General features: G+C 38.3%; 2 protein-coding genes across 2 annotated transcripts in view; one reads left to right on the forward strand and one right to left on the reverse strand.

The window, feature by feature from the left end:
- The window catches only part of utp20 (UTP20 small subunit processome component), a 44,671-nt gene extending 42,335 nt beyond the window's left edge, over positions 1–2,336 (reverse strand). The window contains exons 1-3 of the mRNA XM_022217823.2: positions 2,110–2,336; positions 1,830–1,910; positions 1,681–1,747 (exon numbers count right to left, since the gene is read on the reverse strand). Of these exons, the coding sequence (XP_022073515.2) occupies positions 1,681–1,747; positions 1,830–1,910; positions 2,110–2,160 (199 nt within the window). The 5' untranslated portion in view covers positions 2,161–2,336. The remainder of the gene's footprint in view (positions 1–1,680; positions 1,748–1,829; positions 1,911–2,109) is intronic.
- Positions 2,337–4,972: 2,636 nt separating this feature from the next.
- Positions 4,973–17,223, forward strand: slc5a8 (solute carrier family 5 member 8). The gene is made up of 17 exons (XM_022217605.2): positions 4,973–5,234; positions 5,375–5,494; positions 6,463–6,528; positions 6,608–6,659; positions 6,770–6,837; positions 6,981–7,019; positions 8,073–8,188; positions 11,478–11,618; positions 11,970–12,099; positions 12,814–12,902; positions 13,008–13,117; positions 13,647–13,714; positions 13,866–13,952; positions 14,159–14,367; positions 16,661–16,761; positions 16,857–16,945; positions 17,020–17,223. The coding sequence occupies exons 1-17, from the start codon at positions 5,001–5,003 to the stop codon at positions 17,137–17,139; spliced, it is 1,839 nt and encodes a 612-aa protein (XP_022073297.2). The 5' UTR covers positions 4,973–5,000; the 3' UTR covers positions 17,140–17,223.
- Positions 17,224–17,700: the final 477 nt, after the last annotated feature.

Consider the following 17,700-nt stretch of genomic DNA (forward strand, 5'->3'; position numbering starts at 1 on the left):
TGTATGAAATCTGTCAAAAATAACGAGGGTTTGATGGGAGGTAAAAGTCTGAACATGTCTGGGCATATTCTCTGTGAAACATGACTTCATGATAACCTAATGTCTTCTGTAGGGAGTGATCTATGGGTGAAATGTGATATCCTGATGTCATGATGTGACCGACAGATTTAGAAAAGTATAATAGTGTCAAAACTGCTACTCCAATCATATACCTTGTAGGCAAAAATGGCCAATCCTCACAGCACAAAAGATGATGCACAGATCAGTACGAGGGGCGTTCAATAAGTAATGCCCCTGACCCACTTCCAGTTGTCTGATCCAGCTGAAATTTTGCATGTGCAATGATTTATATCTCTATGGGTTATTTGACAAATTACAGCTGTGAACTAATTGTGATTTCTGATTTACACATCTTTGAACTGAGTCAGATGTGAAATTGAGCCTATCGAGTTTCGTGCAGTTATCCAGTTTTTTATTTGAAAGGACGCACACTACAGAAGACTTTTGATGAAATGAAAGAAACTTATGGTGATGATGCCCCATCATATGACCTTGTAAAACACTGGCATCGTGAATCCAAGCACGGCTGGAACTCTGTAGAAACAGCTCCCAGACCTGGTCGCCCCCTTGGTCGCCCTCCTTCTGGGGGCGACCAGGTCTGGGGGCTGTTTCCACAGAGATCCAACCATGTTTGAATTCACGATGCCAGTGTTTTACAAGGTCATATGATGGGGCATCATCACCATAAGTTTCTTTCATTTCATCAAAAGTCTTCTGTGGTGTGCGTCCTTTCAAATACAAAAACCCGATAACTACACGAAACTCGATAGGCTCAATTTCACACCTGACTCAGTTCAAAGATGTATAAATCAGAAACCACAATTAGTGTACAGCTGTAATTTGCTACATAACCCCTAGAGATATAAATAATTGCACTTGCAAAATTTCAGCTGGATCAGACAACTAGAAGTGGGTCATGGGCATTACTTATTAAATGCCCCTCGTAAGATAGAGACTATCTCACCTGACCCAGTTCAAACACGTGTAAATCAGAAACCACAACTAGTTCACAGCTGTAATTTGCCACACCACCCATACAGATATAAATCATCGCACATGCAAAATTTCAGCTAGATCAGACAACTGGAAGTGGGTCAGGGGCATTACTTATTGAATGCCCCTCGTATCTTTAGTTTTTCTTGGGATGTTAATCACTTCTAAGAACTACTCCTGGATTTTTGTTGACAATAAATCCTGCAGCCCCTGAATGCTGACTTCTCTTGGTGATTGTTTGAAGATCTTTAATGTTTGAACACGATCAAGTCAAAAACTCTGACCCTTGATTTGTCAGTTAGTTTACCCTTCATCAATTGCATGAAGACTCTTGTGTTCACTCTTTTAGTCAACAGCAGAATATTTGGTGTTTTTTTTCTCATTGCTGGGACATTTAAGAGTGAACACAAGCAGCCCCAGAGAGTAAATAAACCTGGTGGACTGCTCCTTCTGAATCCCAAAACACAATTAAATGGATGTTCACCATATTGGGACCTTTAAAACATGAGATAGCATCAAAAGCACAACTTCAACACCAGGACAATGGCATGAATTTGTCAGAACAGCTGGAAAAAAAACGCCTTTGGATAAGAAACTGATGAATGTTGAGTTCTGCTCTTTACTTACTGAAATGCTCGGTCAAGTTTAGGTCCCTCCATTTAGCCAGTCCTTCAGAGAAATATGTTTCTACCTCCTGCAAAGGAAGAAAACAACTCATCACAAACCAGAGGCAAACAGGGATAAATAAAAATAGCATAAATATTCTGGTTACTGACCTCGGCATAAGCTCCAGTTCTGTCAATACGATGGATGACATCGATGTTAACATTGGCAAGCCTTTCAGCAAAAGTGAGAAACTGGGGAAAAAATGAAGTGAAACGAATTTAAACGGTGCTACAGGTTCACCAAAAACTGCAATATACTCATTTTAGCTCATTTATTTTCTGTTTTGTGGACTATCGGTTCAATGAAGCCGGTTAAGTGATGCTACACTAATAAAAGTAAATTTTGATTGTCTAATTAACTATGTTAGCATCATTCTGTTGTGTTTCTTACCCTAAATGTGTTCTCAGATCTGTGGTACGAAGACTTGGATTTGATCTTCATCTTGGTTTCGTTGCTCGAAGTGAACCAAATGTCTATATGCGTTTTGAACAATTCATGAAAACTAAGATTTGTCTGGTTTTTCGCTTAGCTAAATCTGCAGCTGTTTATACACACGCCGACACCAGGACGCCGCCATGCTTTGCAAAGCATGATGGGAAAAGTCCTCCTCGTGTTGAAGTGGTGAAAAGCTATCAAAAAGACAAGAAAACTAATGTCCTCTTACTTCCGAGTTCGTTTCGGGCTGCGTCACTTCCGCATTCATTCAAGCTCCGTTACTTCCGGATTCGTTTCGGGCTCCTCGGAGGAGATTTTAGTATGTTTTAGTTCCATACCGTCAGTTTGGCGAATAGCTCACACCAATTTTCAGGTTAATTCAGTTTAATATAGTTTACAGAACAAATACGTTTTGTTTCAGTTACTATGAACTGTAATGTACCAACGAGGGCAAGATGATGATCAAATCACTATTTCCAAAGTGGTGCAGAATGAGAATAAGCCAACAGGAATGCCCTCAGCGAAGATGAGGAGGAAGTAGTGATGGAAAGTGAAACAGTTGAGAAATATCCATTTGAATGTTTGATTTTATTATATTCCTTGCATTCGTTTTTGATGTCACTTAGAGCGGAGATGTTTGACCTCCAAATGAGACTTAGTATGATTAAAAGGTGGAAATGGCAGTGTGTAGTGGAAATTTATATTATGCCTTGAATTTTGATTTTTTTCCCCAATGTATTACAATATATTATACTGTATTTGATGCTTGATGTATTTAATATTTTGTGCAAGATACTGGAGGCTGATTTTTTCTTCCCACTACAATACTTAGGAGGCCGATTCAAAGATGGCTGCCTAATTGGACTGAAAAACTCCAACATGGACAACAAAGATAATGGACGATGACAAAGGCCAGAGGACCCTGAACAAGGACACTATAATAACGAAACATGTTGATTGAAGACACTATCTAGAGCACACTACAACTGGAGTTGCTGCTGCAGAGCAACAGTTTGGTATATTTGTAGGTTTTCTTACATGTTCTTGAGTTTCTTGAGTTGAATTTTGTTGGATTGTATTGTACTCTGTGACACTGATGAATACTCTGTACTTTTTCTTATATATACTGATTGCGTTGAGGATGATGGTTTTGCTATGAAGTAAGTAAACTGGGATCATGGGTGTTTTCTTTTTTTTTATCGCTGTCTAGGAAAAGTAGTGTTAGGTAGGTGAAGGTCCACTGGAAGGCGCAATGGGTCGACCAGCCTGACTTTGGACATTTTATGATTTTATTTCTGTGATTCCCAAATGTATTTGCTTACATTTCGTTTTACAAAATTGTTAGAACCTTTAAAAAAAAAAAAAATTGGCTTGGAGTACTGTATGTGGTTGCCTGGGCAGAGGGAGTTTTCCTGTCTTTGTTCTTTGATCGATATTATGGGAAGATAACATCCTGACAGTTGTTTTTTTTTTTTTTTTTTGCTCTCACACTCCACAAATTTGCTATATTGCTAAGGTAGACAGGAGGGCAGGTCATAATCATTCTGTGTGTGACTCTCATATGATCACTTGTAATCATGGCTGTGTATTCCTACTTTTTTTCCATACTGTGTCATCTTAAAGGGGGTAAATATGTTGTATCTGACCTGAGACATGTGTTAATCATAAATAGATTAGAATGTGTTTTATAAGTGCTGGGATGTTTAGATACTTTGATGTTGTTGCTTTAGAAAGGGCTCCTATGCCCAGGCCTCGACCATTAGGTTTTTGTTTGGTCGGTGGGGCTCTGTTACTAACAGAGACCATAGGTTGATGTTTCACAAACAACCAGAAACCTATAAAAGTGAGCTCAAAGGTTCATAGTGGCTGAATCCTTCCGGGCAGTCTCTGTCTAATAGATACTGGTCTTTATAATAAATTTATTATTCACCAAGTCAGTGTCAACGAACGGTTCTTCTTCACCTGCACATCATGGATGTTTGATAAGCTACAGAGGTCATGTCCATTTGACCAAGTGGCCTGTATTTAGGGTAATCAGGTAACACCAACTAAACTTGCACGACACTTGACTCCACCAACGTGTCGATATGTAAATAAAAAACATGCTAACACGTATTATTTTTAATAATACAAGCAAAAAAAAGCATGTTGAATATCTACATATCAGACTTTGTGTTTGAAAATACAGTTTGCTGCATGCACCAGTGGAAGTGGAAGCCACACAGGGCACCTTAGAGCTTTAGAAAAAATTAATTGTATTAGAACATTATCATAGACTGGCAGCCCCACAACCACATTCACCACAAAATGACTCACAAATCCAAGGGAAAAACTGTTTTTCACAACCTTTTCCCACTTAGTATCAGTTTACTAAACCACTTTACACTGCTTTGCACTTGTTTAAATTTCCTGCTTATCAGAAACTAGTTACACATTACACCTGCAGTTAAATATTAGTTCTTTAACGTGCTTCATATAGTTTGTCAGTGACCTCATTTGCTTTGAATCTATGACACAGTTTTCACTTTGATGTCTGCTTTGTTCCTGCTATTTCGTTACATTCTATCTATTGAGTGCATGTTTTCTAAGTGCAGAAGAAAAAAAAACACAATTACTGCAAATATGCCTCTCTGTGGTTTTAAGGTGCTGCTGTGGCAAATATTTCTCAACTTCACTCTCTCTCTTGCACATATAAAGGGGCTCAGTTTGCAGCTCTGTGCTGAGTGAGGAGGTGATGTGCCAGGACGTCCATGCAGTCACAGAGGATTGTCTGTTCCTGAGTGTAAAATACATGAGAGTAACTCCCTGAGCAGTTTTTTTTCAGTTTCGGTCCAACTCCCACTAACATGTCAGGGGCCTCTCAGGTATCTGGATCCTTCGTGGCTGCAGACTATGTGGTGTTTGCCCTCATGCTGGTGGTTTCGGCTGCCGTTGGGGTCTACTACGCCTGGACGGACAGGAAACAGAGAAGCTCCGGGGATTTCCTAATGGGGGGCCGACGACTGACCGCTCTGCCCGTCTCCTTGTCCCTGACCGCCAGCTTCATGTCAGCCATCACAGTGCTGTCCCACCCAGCCGAGGTAAGTTATAGAACACCTGTAAGGCTCACTGAACACCAGAAATGAGGCCACTTGTTCCACTTCACCTGCTTTAGAATCTTCAAAATGTTTCAAAATCCTAAAAAAACACAACTATGTTAATTGATATTATCCCCCTTTAGGTGTACCGCTATGGAGCCATTGTTGTATTTCATTGTGTCTCTTATTTAATGACGGTGTTGGTCACATCAGAGGTTTTTCTGCCCGTTTTCTACGAACTGTCCATCACCAGCACATATGAGGTAACTTTGGTTTGGTTTTCAGAGGCATGAAATATGTCTAACACCTTGTGAACTCTAAAAAAATATTAAAGAAATGTAACTAGATGAATGGTTGCATTATTTAAAAAAATATATATATTTTACTGATTTAGATAAACTATTTGAGTAGAAAATGTTGTTTTGATGAGTTGGATCGACACAATATCATTGATAATTGCATCAACTTATTATTGTGTGTAATTTAAACTCAAATTTCTGTGTTAATTGAACTTAAACTATATTTAAATTGAGGTAAATTGATGAAACTGGTGTGAAAACCAAATTTTTCTTTACCTTGACTTCATTATATCAAGTCTCTTGACCTACATACTTAATGCTTGAGTGACTTTTGATTTGATAACCTAAAACCTCATGATCATAATCATGGTAAACAACTACCTAGTACTTCTTTTTTTTTTAAATAACTTAATTTTTATGAAAAATCAGCTTCACTGGGGATTTAGAATCACATAAAGGGAAATATGAGTTTTTACACGTATCTTTACATAAAATCTTGTATATCTGAAAGATTTTTACTGTTAAAAAAAATTGTCCCACTATAAAACGAACAGATTTCCCTTTGAAAAATTAGCATTAGTCAACACAACTACAGTGATAAACAGAATTTTAGATCATGTCAGGCATAATGTGACTTTTTACATATAACTTTTCATAAAAATGTTGTTTTATTGATCTTACTTTCGTGTTATATGACAATAGAGATGTAAATACTGTTTATTTTTTCAATTTTAATGATTTTTTTTGTGTACTTGTAAAATGCTTTTAAAAACTTTAAAATAAAATGGAAACATTTCTGTCTTGATAGGGTGAGCAGATAGAATAAAGTATTTTTCTATATGGAACATGATCTAAATCAAAATATACCAACTTGAACTGTCAAGCCAAAAACCTTTCTTGTATTTCTGATATTTTTATGTTGTCTGTCCAAGTATCTGGAGCTGCGTTTCAACCGCGCAGCTCGTCTGCTGGGAACGCTCCTCTTTGTTGTTCAGACGGTGAGTAAGAAACCAGTAATGATAAATGTTTGACTTCGAAGGCAAAACCATAAATCTGTCATCTTTTTTTTAATCACAGATCCTCTACACTGGAATTGTTATTTACACTCCAGCTCTGGCTTTAAACCAGGGTATGTTGGTTTCAGTCCTCAGATTCAGATTCATTAAACATTCCTGCAGGAGAACACTTGAAGCTACTTGGTTTCATCCAGTTCAGTGAACACCTTCCTTCTCTCTGCAGTGACGGGTTTGGATCTGTGGGGTGCCGTCGTTTCTACAGGAGTGGTCTGTACCTTCTACTGTACTGTGGTATGTGATGAAATCTGCATGGATGAGCTGCATTGTTTAAAAAACATCATAATCCTTCATTTTTATGGCAAGTTATGACATCAATTTGTATTTTCTCCATATTTTCTTTCAATAAACACGTGTGCTTGTGGGGATTGTTCCAGGGTGGTCTGAAGGCAGTGGTGTGGACTGATGTGTTTCAGGTAGGAGTCTGACAGACAAAACTACATAACAAGTGGTTGGTGACTAATTTGTCAGATTATAGAGGAATTTGGAGCTCAACGTACTGCACTGTGTCAACATTTTAGCGGTTGCGTGTGACTAGATTTCTTTTTTTAATCTGAAAAACAAATGAAATTACAATTTAATTCTGGAATAGAGTGGATCGGCATAGTCTTAAGTAGAAAACTTAATTAAAATTATGGATAAAAACAGTAAAAGAAAAATGTTTTTGTTAATTGTTGCTACTTATGTTTAATTCTAGAGTTAGATGCAAAGTAGTAAACTTAACAACTTATCGTATTAAATAAAAAAATAATAGCTGTGACATTATATTATATAGATCATATGGCAATCATTATTTACATATTCACCTATGAATTCTTTTTATGTCAAAAAAGTCTTTCTAAAAAATTACATTTTAGAGGTTTTTTTAAGTCATGTTTGTGATTGTATTGATATTTTTGTATATTTCAAAAATATGGAAAAATTCACCAAAATTACAGATATATTTTCATAGTATAGGCACTGCTAAACCCCAAAAAAATAACTGGCCAAATGTATGGCTTTTAATTGATATTTCTAACATTTTGGATAAACAAATGAACTCATTAGCTTTACAAAACAGATAAAGAACAGAAAGCTGAAAGTAGTTGATAATTAATAAATAATTAATAAATTAATAAAAAATTATTTAGCTTCAACTAATGAATAGTTATTAAAATACAGCATCAGTTCAACTGGATAAAAATGTTTTCAGAAGATCCACTCTTATAGAATTAAATATTAAATATTGTCCAATTTAAAATTAGCACAAAAATGTGCAGCTGTAAGTCACATCAGCAAGAAACCGAGTGTGCAAAAACTCCAAAAGTCAGAACACATCAGCCACATTTCAGTCAAAACTCCAAGATTTCCGTCACATGTTTTGGAATAAAGCGTTATTATTAATTTGATATGGCATCCATGTACAGTAGTTGAAGTGCGACAAATGGAGTGAATTGAGAACCAAAACTTGTCTTCAATCTCACCTCCAGCTCGGAGTGATGCTTGCAGGGTTCCTGGCTGTTATCATCAGATCTGTGATGTTACAAGGAGGCGTCACCAGCATCCTCTCAGACTCCCAGCATGGAGGAAGACTCAACTTGTGGGAGTGAGTATGTGTGGAAATATTAGGTTGAAGTTTAGAGAAATTAAACTGTCAGCAGCAGCAGCACCGATTGTTTTTGTAAGCTACTGGAACAGCTGTATCTTGAGCTGATAAAGAATGCAGTTCTGTTAGTTCAGCTGTAAAAAAAAAACAATCTGCTGTGTTCCTGTACAGAAACACTGAACATCTTGTTCTGTCTGTCTTTCTCCATGGTACAGAAAAACTTAATCACAAAATGTTTTAATAATCAGAGGCTGGACTCTGAAATCTGCAGTCTTATACAGCAATAGCTGTCTGGAGTTTTCAGCAAATATTCATCAAATCTGGAAAATCTTCATGTTTAAGTGGTCATTGAATATCTGTAAATGGTAGCGAATGGAAATTAATAAGCTAAAGATAAGATCAAGATACACACGTCGACAAAATTGTTGGTACCCCTCAGTTAAAGAAGGAAAAACCCACAATTCTCACTGAAATCACTTGAAACTCACAAAAGTAACAATAAATAAAAATTGATTGAAAATTAAATAATCAAAAACAGCCATTACTTTTGAATTGTTGATTAACATAATTATTTAAGAAAACAAACTAATGAAACAGGCCTGGACAAAAATGATGGTACCTCTATAAAAGATTGAAAACTATTTGACCAGAGTGACATGATAAACTCAGGTGTGTCATTTAATTGACATCACAGGTGTTTCCAAACTCATAATCAGTCAGTCTGCCTATTTAAAGGGAGACAAGTAGTCACCCTGCTGTTTGGTGAAAAGGTGTGTACCACACTGAACATGGACAACAGAAAGCGAAGGAGAGAATTGTCCCAGGACATCCGAAAAAAAATGATAGACAAACATCTTAAAGGTAAAGGCTATAAGACCATCTCTAAACAGCTTGAAGTTCCTGTGACAACAGTGGCTCATATTATTCAGAAGTTCAAGACCCACGGGACAGTAGCCAACCTCCCTGGACGTGGCCGCAAGAGGAAAATTGATGACAAATTGAAGAGACGGATCGTTGGAATTGTATCCAAAGAGCCCAGAGCAACCTCCAAAGAAATTAAAGGTGAACTCCAAGGCCAAGGTACATCAGTGTCAGATCGCACCATTCGTCGTTGTTTGAGCCAAAGTGGACTTCATGGGAGACGACCAAGGAGGACACCACTGCTGAAAAAAACTCATAAAAAAGCCAGACTGGAATTTGCAAAAATGCATGTTGACAAGCCACAAAGCTTCTGGGAGAATGTCCTTTGGACAGATGAGACCAAACTGGAGCTTTTTGGTAAGGCACATCAACTCTATGTTCATAGACTCAAAAACCAAGCATACGAAGAAAAGAACACTGTCCCTACGGTGAAACATGGAGGAGGCTCAGTAATGTTTTGGGGCTGCTTTGCTGCATCTGGCACAGGGTGTCTTGAAAGTGTGCAAGGTACGATGAAATCTGAAGACTATCAAGGCATTCTGGAGAGAAATGTGCTGCCTAGTGTCAGAAAGCTTGGTCTCAGTCGCAGGTCATGGGTCTTCCAACAGGACAACGATCCAAAACACACAGCCAAAAACACCCAAGAATGGCTGAGAGAAAAGCGTTGGACTATTCTAAAGTGGCCTTCTATGAGCCCAGATCTGAATCCCATTCAACATATGTGGAAGGAGCTGAAACATGCCATTTGGAGAAGACACCCATCAAACCTGAGACAACTGGAGCTGTTTGCTCATGAGGAGTGGGCCAAAATACCTGTTGACAGCTGCAGAACGCTCATTGACAAATACAGAAATCGTTTAATTGCAGTGATGGCCTCACAAGGTTGTGCAACAAAATATTAAGTTATGGGTACCATCATTTTTGTCCTGCCCTATTTCATTAGTTTGTTTTTTTAAATAATTATGTTAATCAACAATTCAAAAGTGATGGCTGATTTTGATTATTTAATTTTCAATCAATTTTTATTTATTGTTACTTTTGTGAGTTTCAAGTGATTTCAGTGAGAATTGTGGGTTTTTCCTTCTTTAACTGAGGGGTACCAACAATTTTGTCCACGTGTGTACTTTATTAATCCCCAGAGAGGAAATTCAGGTGTCCAGCGGACCACAATATGTAACACACATTCAGAAACATCCATAAACAGTAAAAAAGACAAATAACAGGTTAAAAGCTGCTATCAATAGTAATAAAGTGCACATTGGCACGATCCGTTGTACAGTCTTATCGCGGTCGGTCCAAATGACCTTCTGAACCTCTCGCTGCAGCTGCTTTGCTGAGCAGTCACAGTTTCATGCAGGGGATGCCTGCTGATGCTGAGGATTGACTTCATCATGCTCCTCATTCTGTTCTCCACCAGTTCTCCAATAGAATCCACCCCCCCTCCCTGTCACCGACACACACCTCCGGACCAGCTTGTCCAACCGATTCCCCTCTTTGACCGTCATGTCATTTCCCCAGCACACCATAGCAAAAAACCCAGCAATAGCCACCACTGATTGATAGAAAAAGCACAGCATCTCAATTCAATTCAATTCAATTCAATATACTTTATTGTCCCACTTGGGGAAATTTGTCTTGGACTCAGAGCTGTGCTACCAGTATTGCACAAAAAACACATAAAACAATATTGCACATAAGACACATTAAAAAAACAAAAAACAATATTGTGCATAAAACACATAAAAAAAAATCTCATTACAGACGTCAAAAGATTTCGGTCATCTGAGGAAGTAGAGTCAGCTCTGATCCTTTCTGTATGCTGCATTGGCATGCACTGACCAGTCCAGTTTGCGATCCAGGCGGACACCCAGATATTTGTAGGTAGTGACCACCTCGATACTCTTGCTGTCAATCCAAACTGGTAGATGTTGCGATTTTCCTTTTTTTTGTATTGTCTCTGTTCACTTAGAAGACATGTTGCTTTTTTGTCTTTTTTCAATTTTTGCAGCATAAATAATCAAAGAATTGCAACATTACTTTTTTTTTTCTTTTTGATGATTTATGGCTTTTTAAGTTTATTATAGTACACAAAAGACATTTTTGAGTTTCTTCTCTTTATAGCTTTGGTTGTGCTGTTCAAATATAGGGGCTGGACTTTATAGGTATGTACTATATGTAGTGAAAAATGAGCCCATAGTGAGTAAAAATGTGAGGGTTTAGAAGGTTAACCTGTAATGGTATACTATGAATCAGCTGCCTGTTTGGCTGAAGTTAAATGTCTCAAACTGTGAACTCATCAGAGAACATTCCCTAGTCCGAACTGATTTAGATAAAGTGTGTCTTCCACTTTGCTTCTTTTTTTCTTCAGCTTTGATACAAACCCTCTGAGGAGACACACTTTTTGGACTGTAACAGTCGGAGGAACGTTTATCTGGATCAGCATTTATGGGATCAACCAGGCTCAGGTTCAGAGATACATCTCCTGCAAGAGCATCACTCACGCCAGACTGTGAGTCCAGTTTGACTTTATGGAAAACCATAGAAACAGGACAACACATCTTTTGTTTTTAGGCTCCTCAATGATATATATATATATATATATATATATATATATATATATATATATATATATATATATATATGTTTTTACCATACAACAAGAGACAACAACAGTATAACATGCAAAAAACTTGTTCCTGTTCATAATTGCAAACTTGCTGCCCCCTATTGTCTATAGGAGAATTTGACACGGAAACTTCATACAGAATACAATATAACAGCAAATTAAACAGAAAATCTGGAACTGCTCCATGTCTAAATATATTTTTATGACTCTTTTTGCGTGTCTTCATTCATCCAGGTCCTTGTTTATCAACCTGTTAGGCCTGTGGTCCATCCTGCTCTGCTCAGTGTTTGCAGGATTGTGTCTGTATTCAGTCTACAAACACTGCGACCCTTGGAACACCGGACTGATCTCTGCTCCGGATCAGGTACAGCTCAGAGTTTTAAGAAACCTCAGACACATCAATCCAATGAACCTCAGAACCTGAAGCAGTTTCTGTGTGTTTTAGGCTCATTTTTACTCACTGCGGGTGATATATGCACTGACCCTTCACCTCTATGGAAACAGCACAACGATGGCTGCACAAGATTAAACTGACACAAAATTATTTAATTTTTCTTATTACTTTTTCAATAAAAATTGGGGGGAAAAAGCAACTTTAATCAACAACTTTAACATTTTTCTAAATTGTTATACTGAAAAAACTGGTGATTAGGCATACTATAGATATAGATTTTTTTATTTTTTTTTTTACTGCTGATACATTTTGTCTGTTTCCATACATGTCTTCTGTCTGCTCTGTGTAAAAACAACCTGCAGTCCAGGTGAAAGATCCTGGAATTTTTCACATTCCCATTTTCATTTGTTTGTTTACGTATTTATTTATTTTTACAGAACCCATTTCTAAAAAGCATTTTTCATGGCCAAATTTTCTCTCAAGGATAAAGTGATTTTGATTAAATGTAATGTTTTTGTGCTTAGATTTAGTTAATTTTTTCCAACGGAAGTACACGTAATGCTTTTACAGATTAATTTTGGAAATTCCACCTCAGTGTCTACTACAGGGTTACGTAGGCATGCATAGATGGTGATCAACGTCACTGATCATTTCTATTAATCCAGTATCACTGTTCCTCTGTAGTTGATGCCATTCTTGGTGATGGATATCTTGGGAGACTATCCTGGCCTTCCTGGACTGTTTGTTGCAGCAGCGTATAGTGGATCCCTGAGGTTAATATTTGTACTTTCAACAGATTATTTGCAGTTTATATTTGTGCTACTAATTTATGCATGATGTTTCTCCTTTTTTGACTGAATTGCTTGTGGGTTTTCCAGCACTGTGTCCTCCAGCATCAACGCTCTGGCTGCAGTGACAGTGGAGGACCTCATCAAACCGTACAGAAACATCTCAGAAAAACATCTGTCCTGGATCTCTAAAGGGCTGAGTACGTGGGTAGTAATTGTTTGTCATATTTTAACTGAATAAGGTGGCTGGTAAATGGTACTACAAATAAGCAGCAACAAACCGATGTAGACGATAACAGTGGTATTAAAAAAATGAAATATTGCTGTCATGTTAATAATATATAGGATTTTATAATCTAGTACCAATAACATACAGTACAGTTGTCAATACAGATTAGAAATCACTATATACAGTATATAGATTTAGGGAGATCAAACCTTTGCTGTAGCTTCCATCCTCTTTTAATCAAATGCCCTCCTTCATTGACATTTACAGGAAACCCCTATATTTTAAAGGCTTTTTGCCACTCTTAATGGTTTCATATTGATTTTTATTTCAGAAACTGATCTTACAAGTTGCTATCCTCTCTTTTATGCTATTTTATTCTGTTTTACTAGTTGATTTTACTCTTATAACATTAGTCATGTTGTTTTTTGTTGTGAAAACCTGATATTGTGACAGCGCTAGTCAAGGTTCAATGTCCAATCTTAACCTGTTTTTGTCTTCAGGTTTTCTCTATGGGGTGTTGTGCATTGGGATGGCTGGACTGGCTTCAGTCATGGGAGGAATCTTGCAGGTAGAGTGGATTTGGTAATGTTTAATCTCCAAAGTCCAGACAACCAAAGAGAAAATTATTAATCAATGAGTGCATTTGGTATTTATATGCTTTTGTAGAAAAACTACCTTGGATTTATTACTTTAATAAGAAGGAATGTCCCTTTCTACAGGCAACCATCAGTATATTTGGGATCATTGGAGGTCCTTTACTTGGACTGTTCACGTTGGGCATCGTCTGTCCATGTGCCAACTCCAAAGTAAGTCTGTCCTCTTTTAACTGTAGTTTCTTTGTTACTGGCATTCATATTAAGACTTGCTAACATCACAAAGCCTATCAGCTTCTGATACAGTCTGTAAATTTTTTTAGAACTTGCCAGATAAGCACCTCTTTGAAGCTGCTCTACACCATTTACTCCTCTGCAAAGCACATTTGAACTTCTTCGCTGATTGTAGTATCTTTTAGGGAGCATTATCAGGTCTAGTATCAGGCCTGGTTGTGTCTCTATGGCTCGGTATCGGTGCCCAGATTTACCCTCCTCCTCCTGACATGAGCCGACCTCTATCACTAACCACTGAGGGTTGTAACTTCACTACCACGACTGGTTTCAACTGGACCTCCACTGCTCTCCCAGCACAACCAAGTTCTACAGCACCAGCGCACACTGAGAGCAAGTAAGTATGTATTTGCCAGTTCAAAGACTGCAAAATGGTTGCAATGGTACTATGAAATGAAAATGCTATAAAGATTATTATTAAAAAGAATGTTATATCACCCAACTTTGAATCAACCTGCCATGTTTTATTATTATCACACAAATGAGGAGAAAATTAAAAGTTCTGATGACAGCTGTGTAAAATTTCACTTCTTGCACATGATCTACTTTGCACAAACTGATCAGCCACAACATTAAAGTCACCTGTATGTCAGCTCTGACGCCTTGAAATCCTTTAAAATCATTCTCCTGCAGTTGCTTTAGCTTCAAAAACTCACCTACACGTGTATCAAAGTCACACATTTCAAAAGTTTCTCCATGAAAATAATCCCTTCTCTGCCATCAAAGATTGTAACTATAACTCTACACCACTGCATCAGTTAGATTGTGCAGATCTATGAAGCACCTGTTTCTTGCTACGTCCACTTGTCACTAATGGCTGCTGCTCAAGCACACCAGCTCACCTAAAACTCTGCCCAAACATCATAAAATTACTCTATTCTATTTAATGCAAAGTTGTAATAGTAGAGTAATTCAAGCATATATGCTATATTGCCAAAAGTATTCGCTCACCTGTCTTGACTTGCATATGAATATAAGTGACATCCCATTCCTAATCCATAGGGTTCAATATGACGTTGGTCCACCCTTTGCAGCTATAACAGCTTCAACTCGTCTGGGAAGGCTGTCCACAAGGTTTAGGAGTGTGTTTATGGGAATTTGCTGACCATTCTTCCAGAAGCACATTTGTGAGGTCACACACTGATGTTGAACCAAAAGGTCTGGCTCTCAGTCTCTGCTCTAATTCATTCCAAAGGTGTTCTATTGGATTGAGGTCAGGACTCTGTGCAGGCCAGTCAAGTTCATCCACACCAGACTCTGTCATCCACGTCTTTATGGACCTTGCTTTGTGCACTGGTGCACAGTCATGTTGGAAGAGGAAGGGCCAACTCCAAACTATTCCCACAAAGTTGGGAGCATGGAATTGTCCATAATGTCTTGGTATGCTGAAGCATTCAGAGTTCCTTTCACTGGAACTAAGGGGCCAAGCCCAGCTCCTGAAAAACACTCCCACTCCCTAATCCCCCCTCCACCAAACTTTACACTTGGCACAATGCACTTCGACAAGTATGGTTCTCCTGGCAACCGTCAAACTCAGACTCGTCTATCAGATTGCCAGATGGAGAAGCGCGATTGGTCACTCCAGAGAAGGCGTCTCCACTGCTCTAGAGTCCAGTGGTGGCGTGCTTTACACTGCTGCATCTGACGCTTTGCATTGCACTTGGTGATGTATGGCTTGGATGCAACTGCTCGGCCATGGAAACCTATTCCATGAAGCTCTCTGCTGAAGCACTGTTCTTGAGCTAATCTGAAGGCCACATGAAGTTTGAAGGTCTGTAGTGACCGACTCTGCAGAAAGTTGGCCACCTCTTGGCACTATATGTCTCAGCATCAGCTGACCCCGCTCCGTCAGTTTACGTGGTCTACCACTTGGTGGCTGAGTTGCTGTCGTTCCCACACACTTCCACTTTCTTATAATACGGCTGACAGTTGACTGTGGAATATTTAGGAGCGAGGAAATGTCATGACTGGATTTGTTGCACAGGTGGCATCCTATCACAGTTCCACGCTGGAATTCACTGAGCTCCTGAGAGCGACTCATTCTTTCACAAATGTTTGTAAAAGCAGTCTGCATGCCTAGGTGCTTGATTTTATGCACCTGTGGCCATGGAAGTGATTGGAACACCTGATTCTGATTATTTGGATGAGTGAGCGAATACTTTTGGCCATATAGTGTTTGTTCAAACCAGAAATTGACTCTGAAGAATCATGATATGGAAGACTCCACCCTGCATGGAGTTGGTTCCTTCGGTTTGTTATGTATGAGACCCCAGGAATCTGAATTATGATGTGTTTTCAAGCATAACTTAACACCATGTGGACATGTTAACAGGGTAACAAAATGGATTCTCACCGAATGGGGTCTTTATGTCATGAAAGTTGCAACGTGACAACTCCACTGATCTGATTTGTATTTCCAGATCATCCCACAGATACTTGATCCTCCAGAGATCTGGAGAAATTGGAAGCCAAGTCAACACTTTGAACTCTTTGTCATATTTCTCAAACCATTCCTGAACAATGTGCAAGTGCAATACTGACAAGATCCTCAATGTTACTCACTTCCCCTGTCAGTGTCATTGTTTTAATGTTGTTGCTGATTTGTGTAACTGTTGTACTCTTTCCTCCAGGTCTCTGCTGGCAGACTGGTACTCTCTGTCCTACCTTTACTTTAGTCCAATTGGAACCATAGTAGTCATCAGTGTGGGACTGATAGTCAGCGTGCTTACAGGTACATCACATTTCGTTCAATGCAGTTTGTTGGTTGTTATCTACCGAGTTGAAAGGTTTTCTGTATTATTTGTTATGCTTTCATATTCATTTAAGGTGGCTGTAAGACGAAAGTGGAATCAAGGCTGACATTAGCGAAGGAAGACACAACTCTTTATCACTTTTTCAAGTTTCTAAAAGACAGAGTGAGTATCGCAGTAGTGAGCAAATGTCAAGAAGACTAATAACAGCTACTGAGTTTTTGTTCTTCCTTATTTAGATCATGAGACGAAGAGGAAAGCTTGACCTCAAAAAGGACGGAGAGAAGAAATTTGGCAACACTAATCCTGGTTTCTGTGATGTTGAGCTGGACTTAACCAAAAGCAGTGTTCCCTCATGAAATATAACCAATGTTTGTTATATAAGTTTGTGGTTTGAATGTCTTTTTCTCTATAAGAAAAATCAATAAAGAAATGTGACCGTTTCTTTGGGTTTTGTTTTTTGTTTTTGCAAAAGAGCCCATATCTATTTTTTTTTTTTTTGGTGTTTTATCTTTTTTCCCTTTAGTGTGCCATATAGTTACTTTTTTTTTTGCATGCAAAAGGTTTGCAAACTTACAAAGTCTCTCCTACCTGAAACACTGCTCCTTACCTACCTATTACAGCACCTTGTTCTAAGTCCAGGCTTTTGTTCTGTTACTTACCTACACCATGTAACACATGTCTGACTAATGGCTAATTTGGCCCTTAAAGAATGAGAAAAGCACAAATGAAGTGTTGCTAATGGCCAAAGGGGATGAATCAGGCTATTTGTGTTTTTTGAACATGAAATCATGTAAACACATTCTAAAGTCATAAACCTGTAAATGTCCATAACATGGTGTCTCTAAAATGCAAACTCTCACTGCTTTGAATTGTAGTTTAGCAACATTGATTTCTGGGCATTGCTGGTTCACATCAAG

The sequence above is a fragment of the Acanthochromis polyacanthus genome, chromosome 1 (genome assembly GCF_021347895.1).
Source record: "Acanthochromis polyacanthus isolate Apoly-LR-REF ecotype Palm Island chromosome 1, KAUST_Apoly_ChrSc, whole genome shotgun sequence".
NCBI classification, from domain to species: domain Eukaryota; kingdom Metazoa; phylum Chordata; class Actinopteri; family Pomacentridae; genus Acanthochromis; species Acanthochromis polyacanthus.

Coding starts and splice junctions, on each gene's coding strand:
- slc5a8 (XM_022217605.2), top strand. CDS start 5,001: ATGTCAGGGGCCTCTCAGGTATCTGGATCCTTCGTGGCTGCAGACTAT. Junction 5,495..6,462: donor CCATCACCAGCACATATGAG/GTAACTTTGGTT, acceptor TGTCTGTCCAAG/TATCTGGAGCTGCGTTTCAA. Junction 8,189..11,477: donor GGAAGACTCAACTTGTGGGA/GTGAGTATGTGT, acceptor TTTTTTCTTCAG/CTTTGATACAAACCCTCTGA.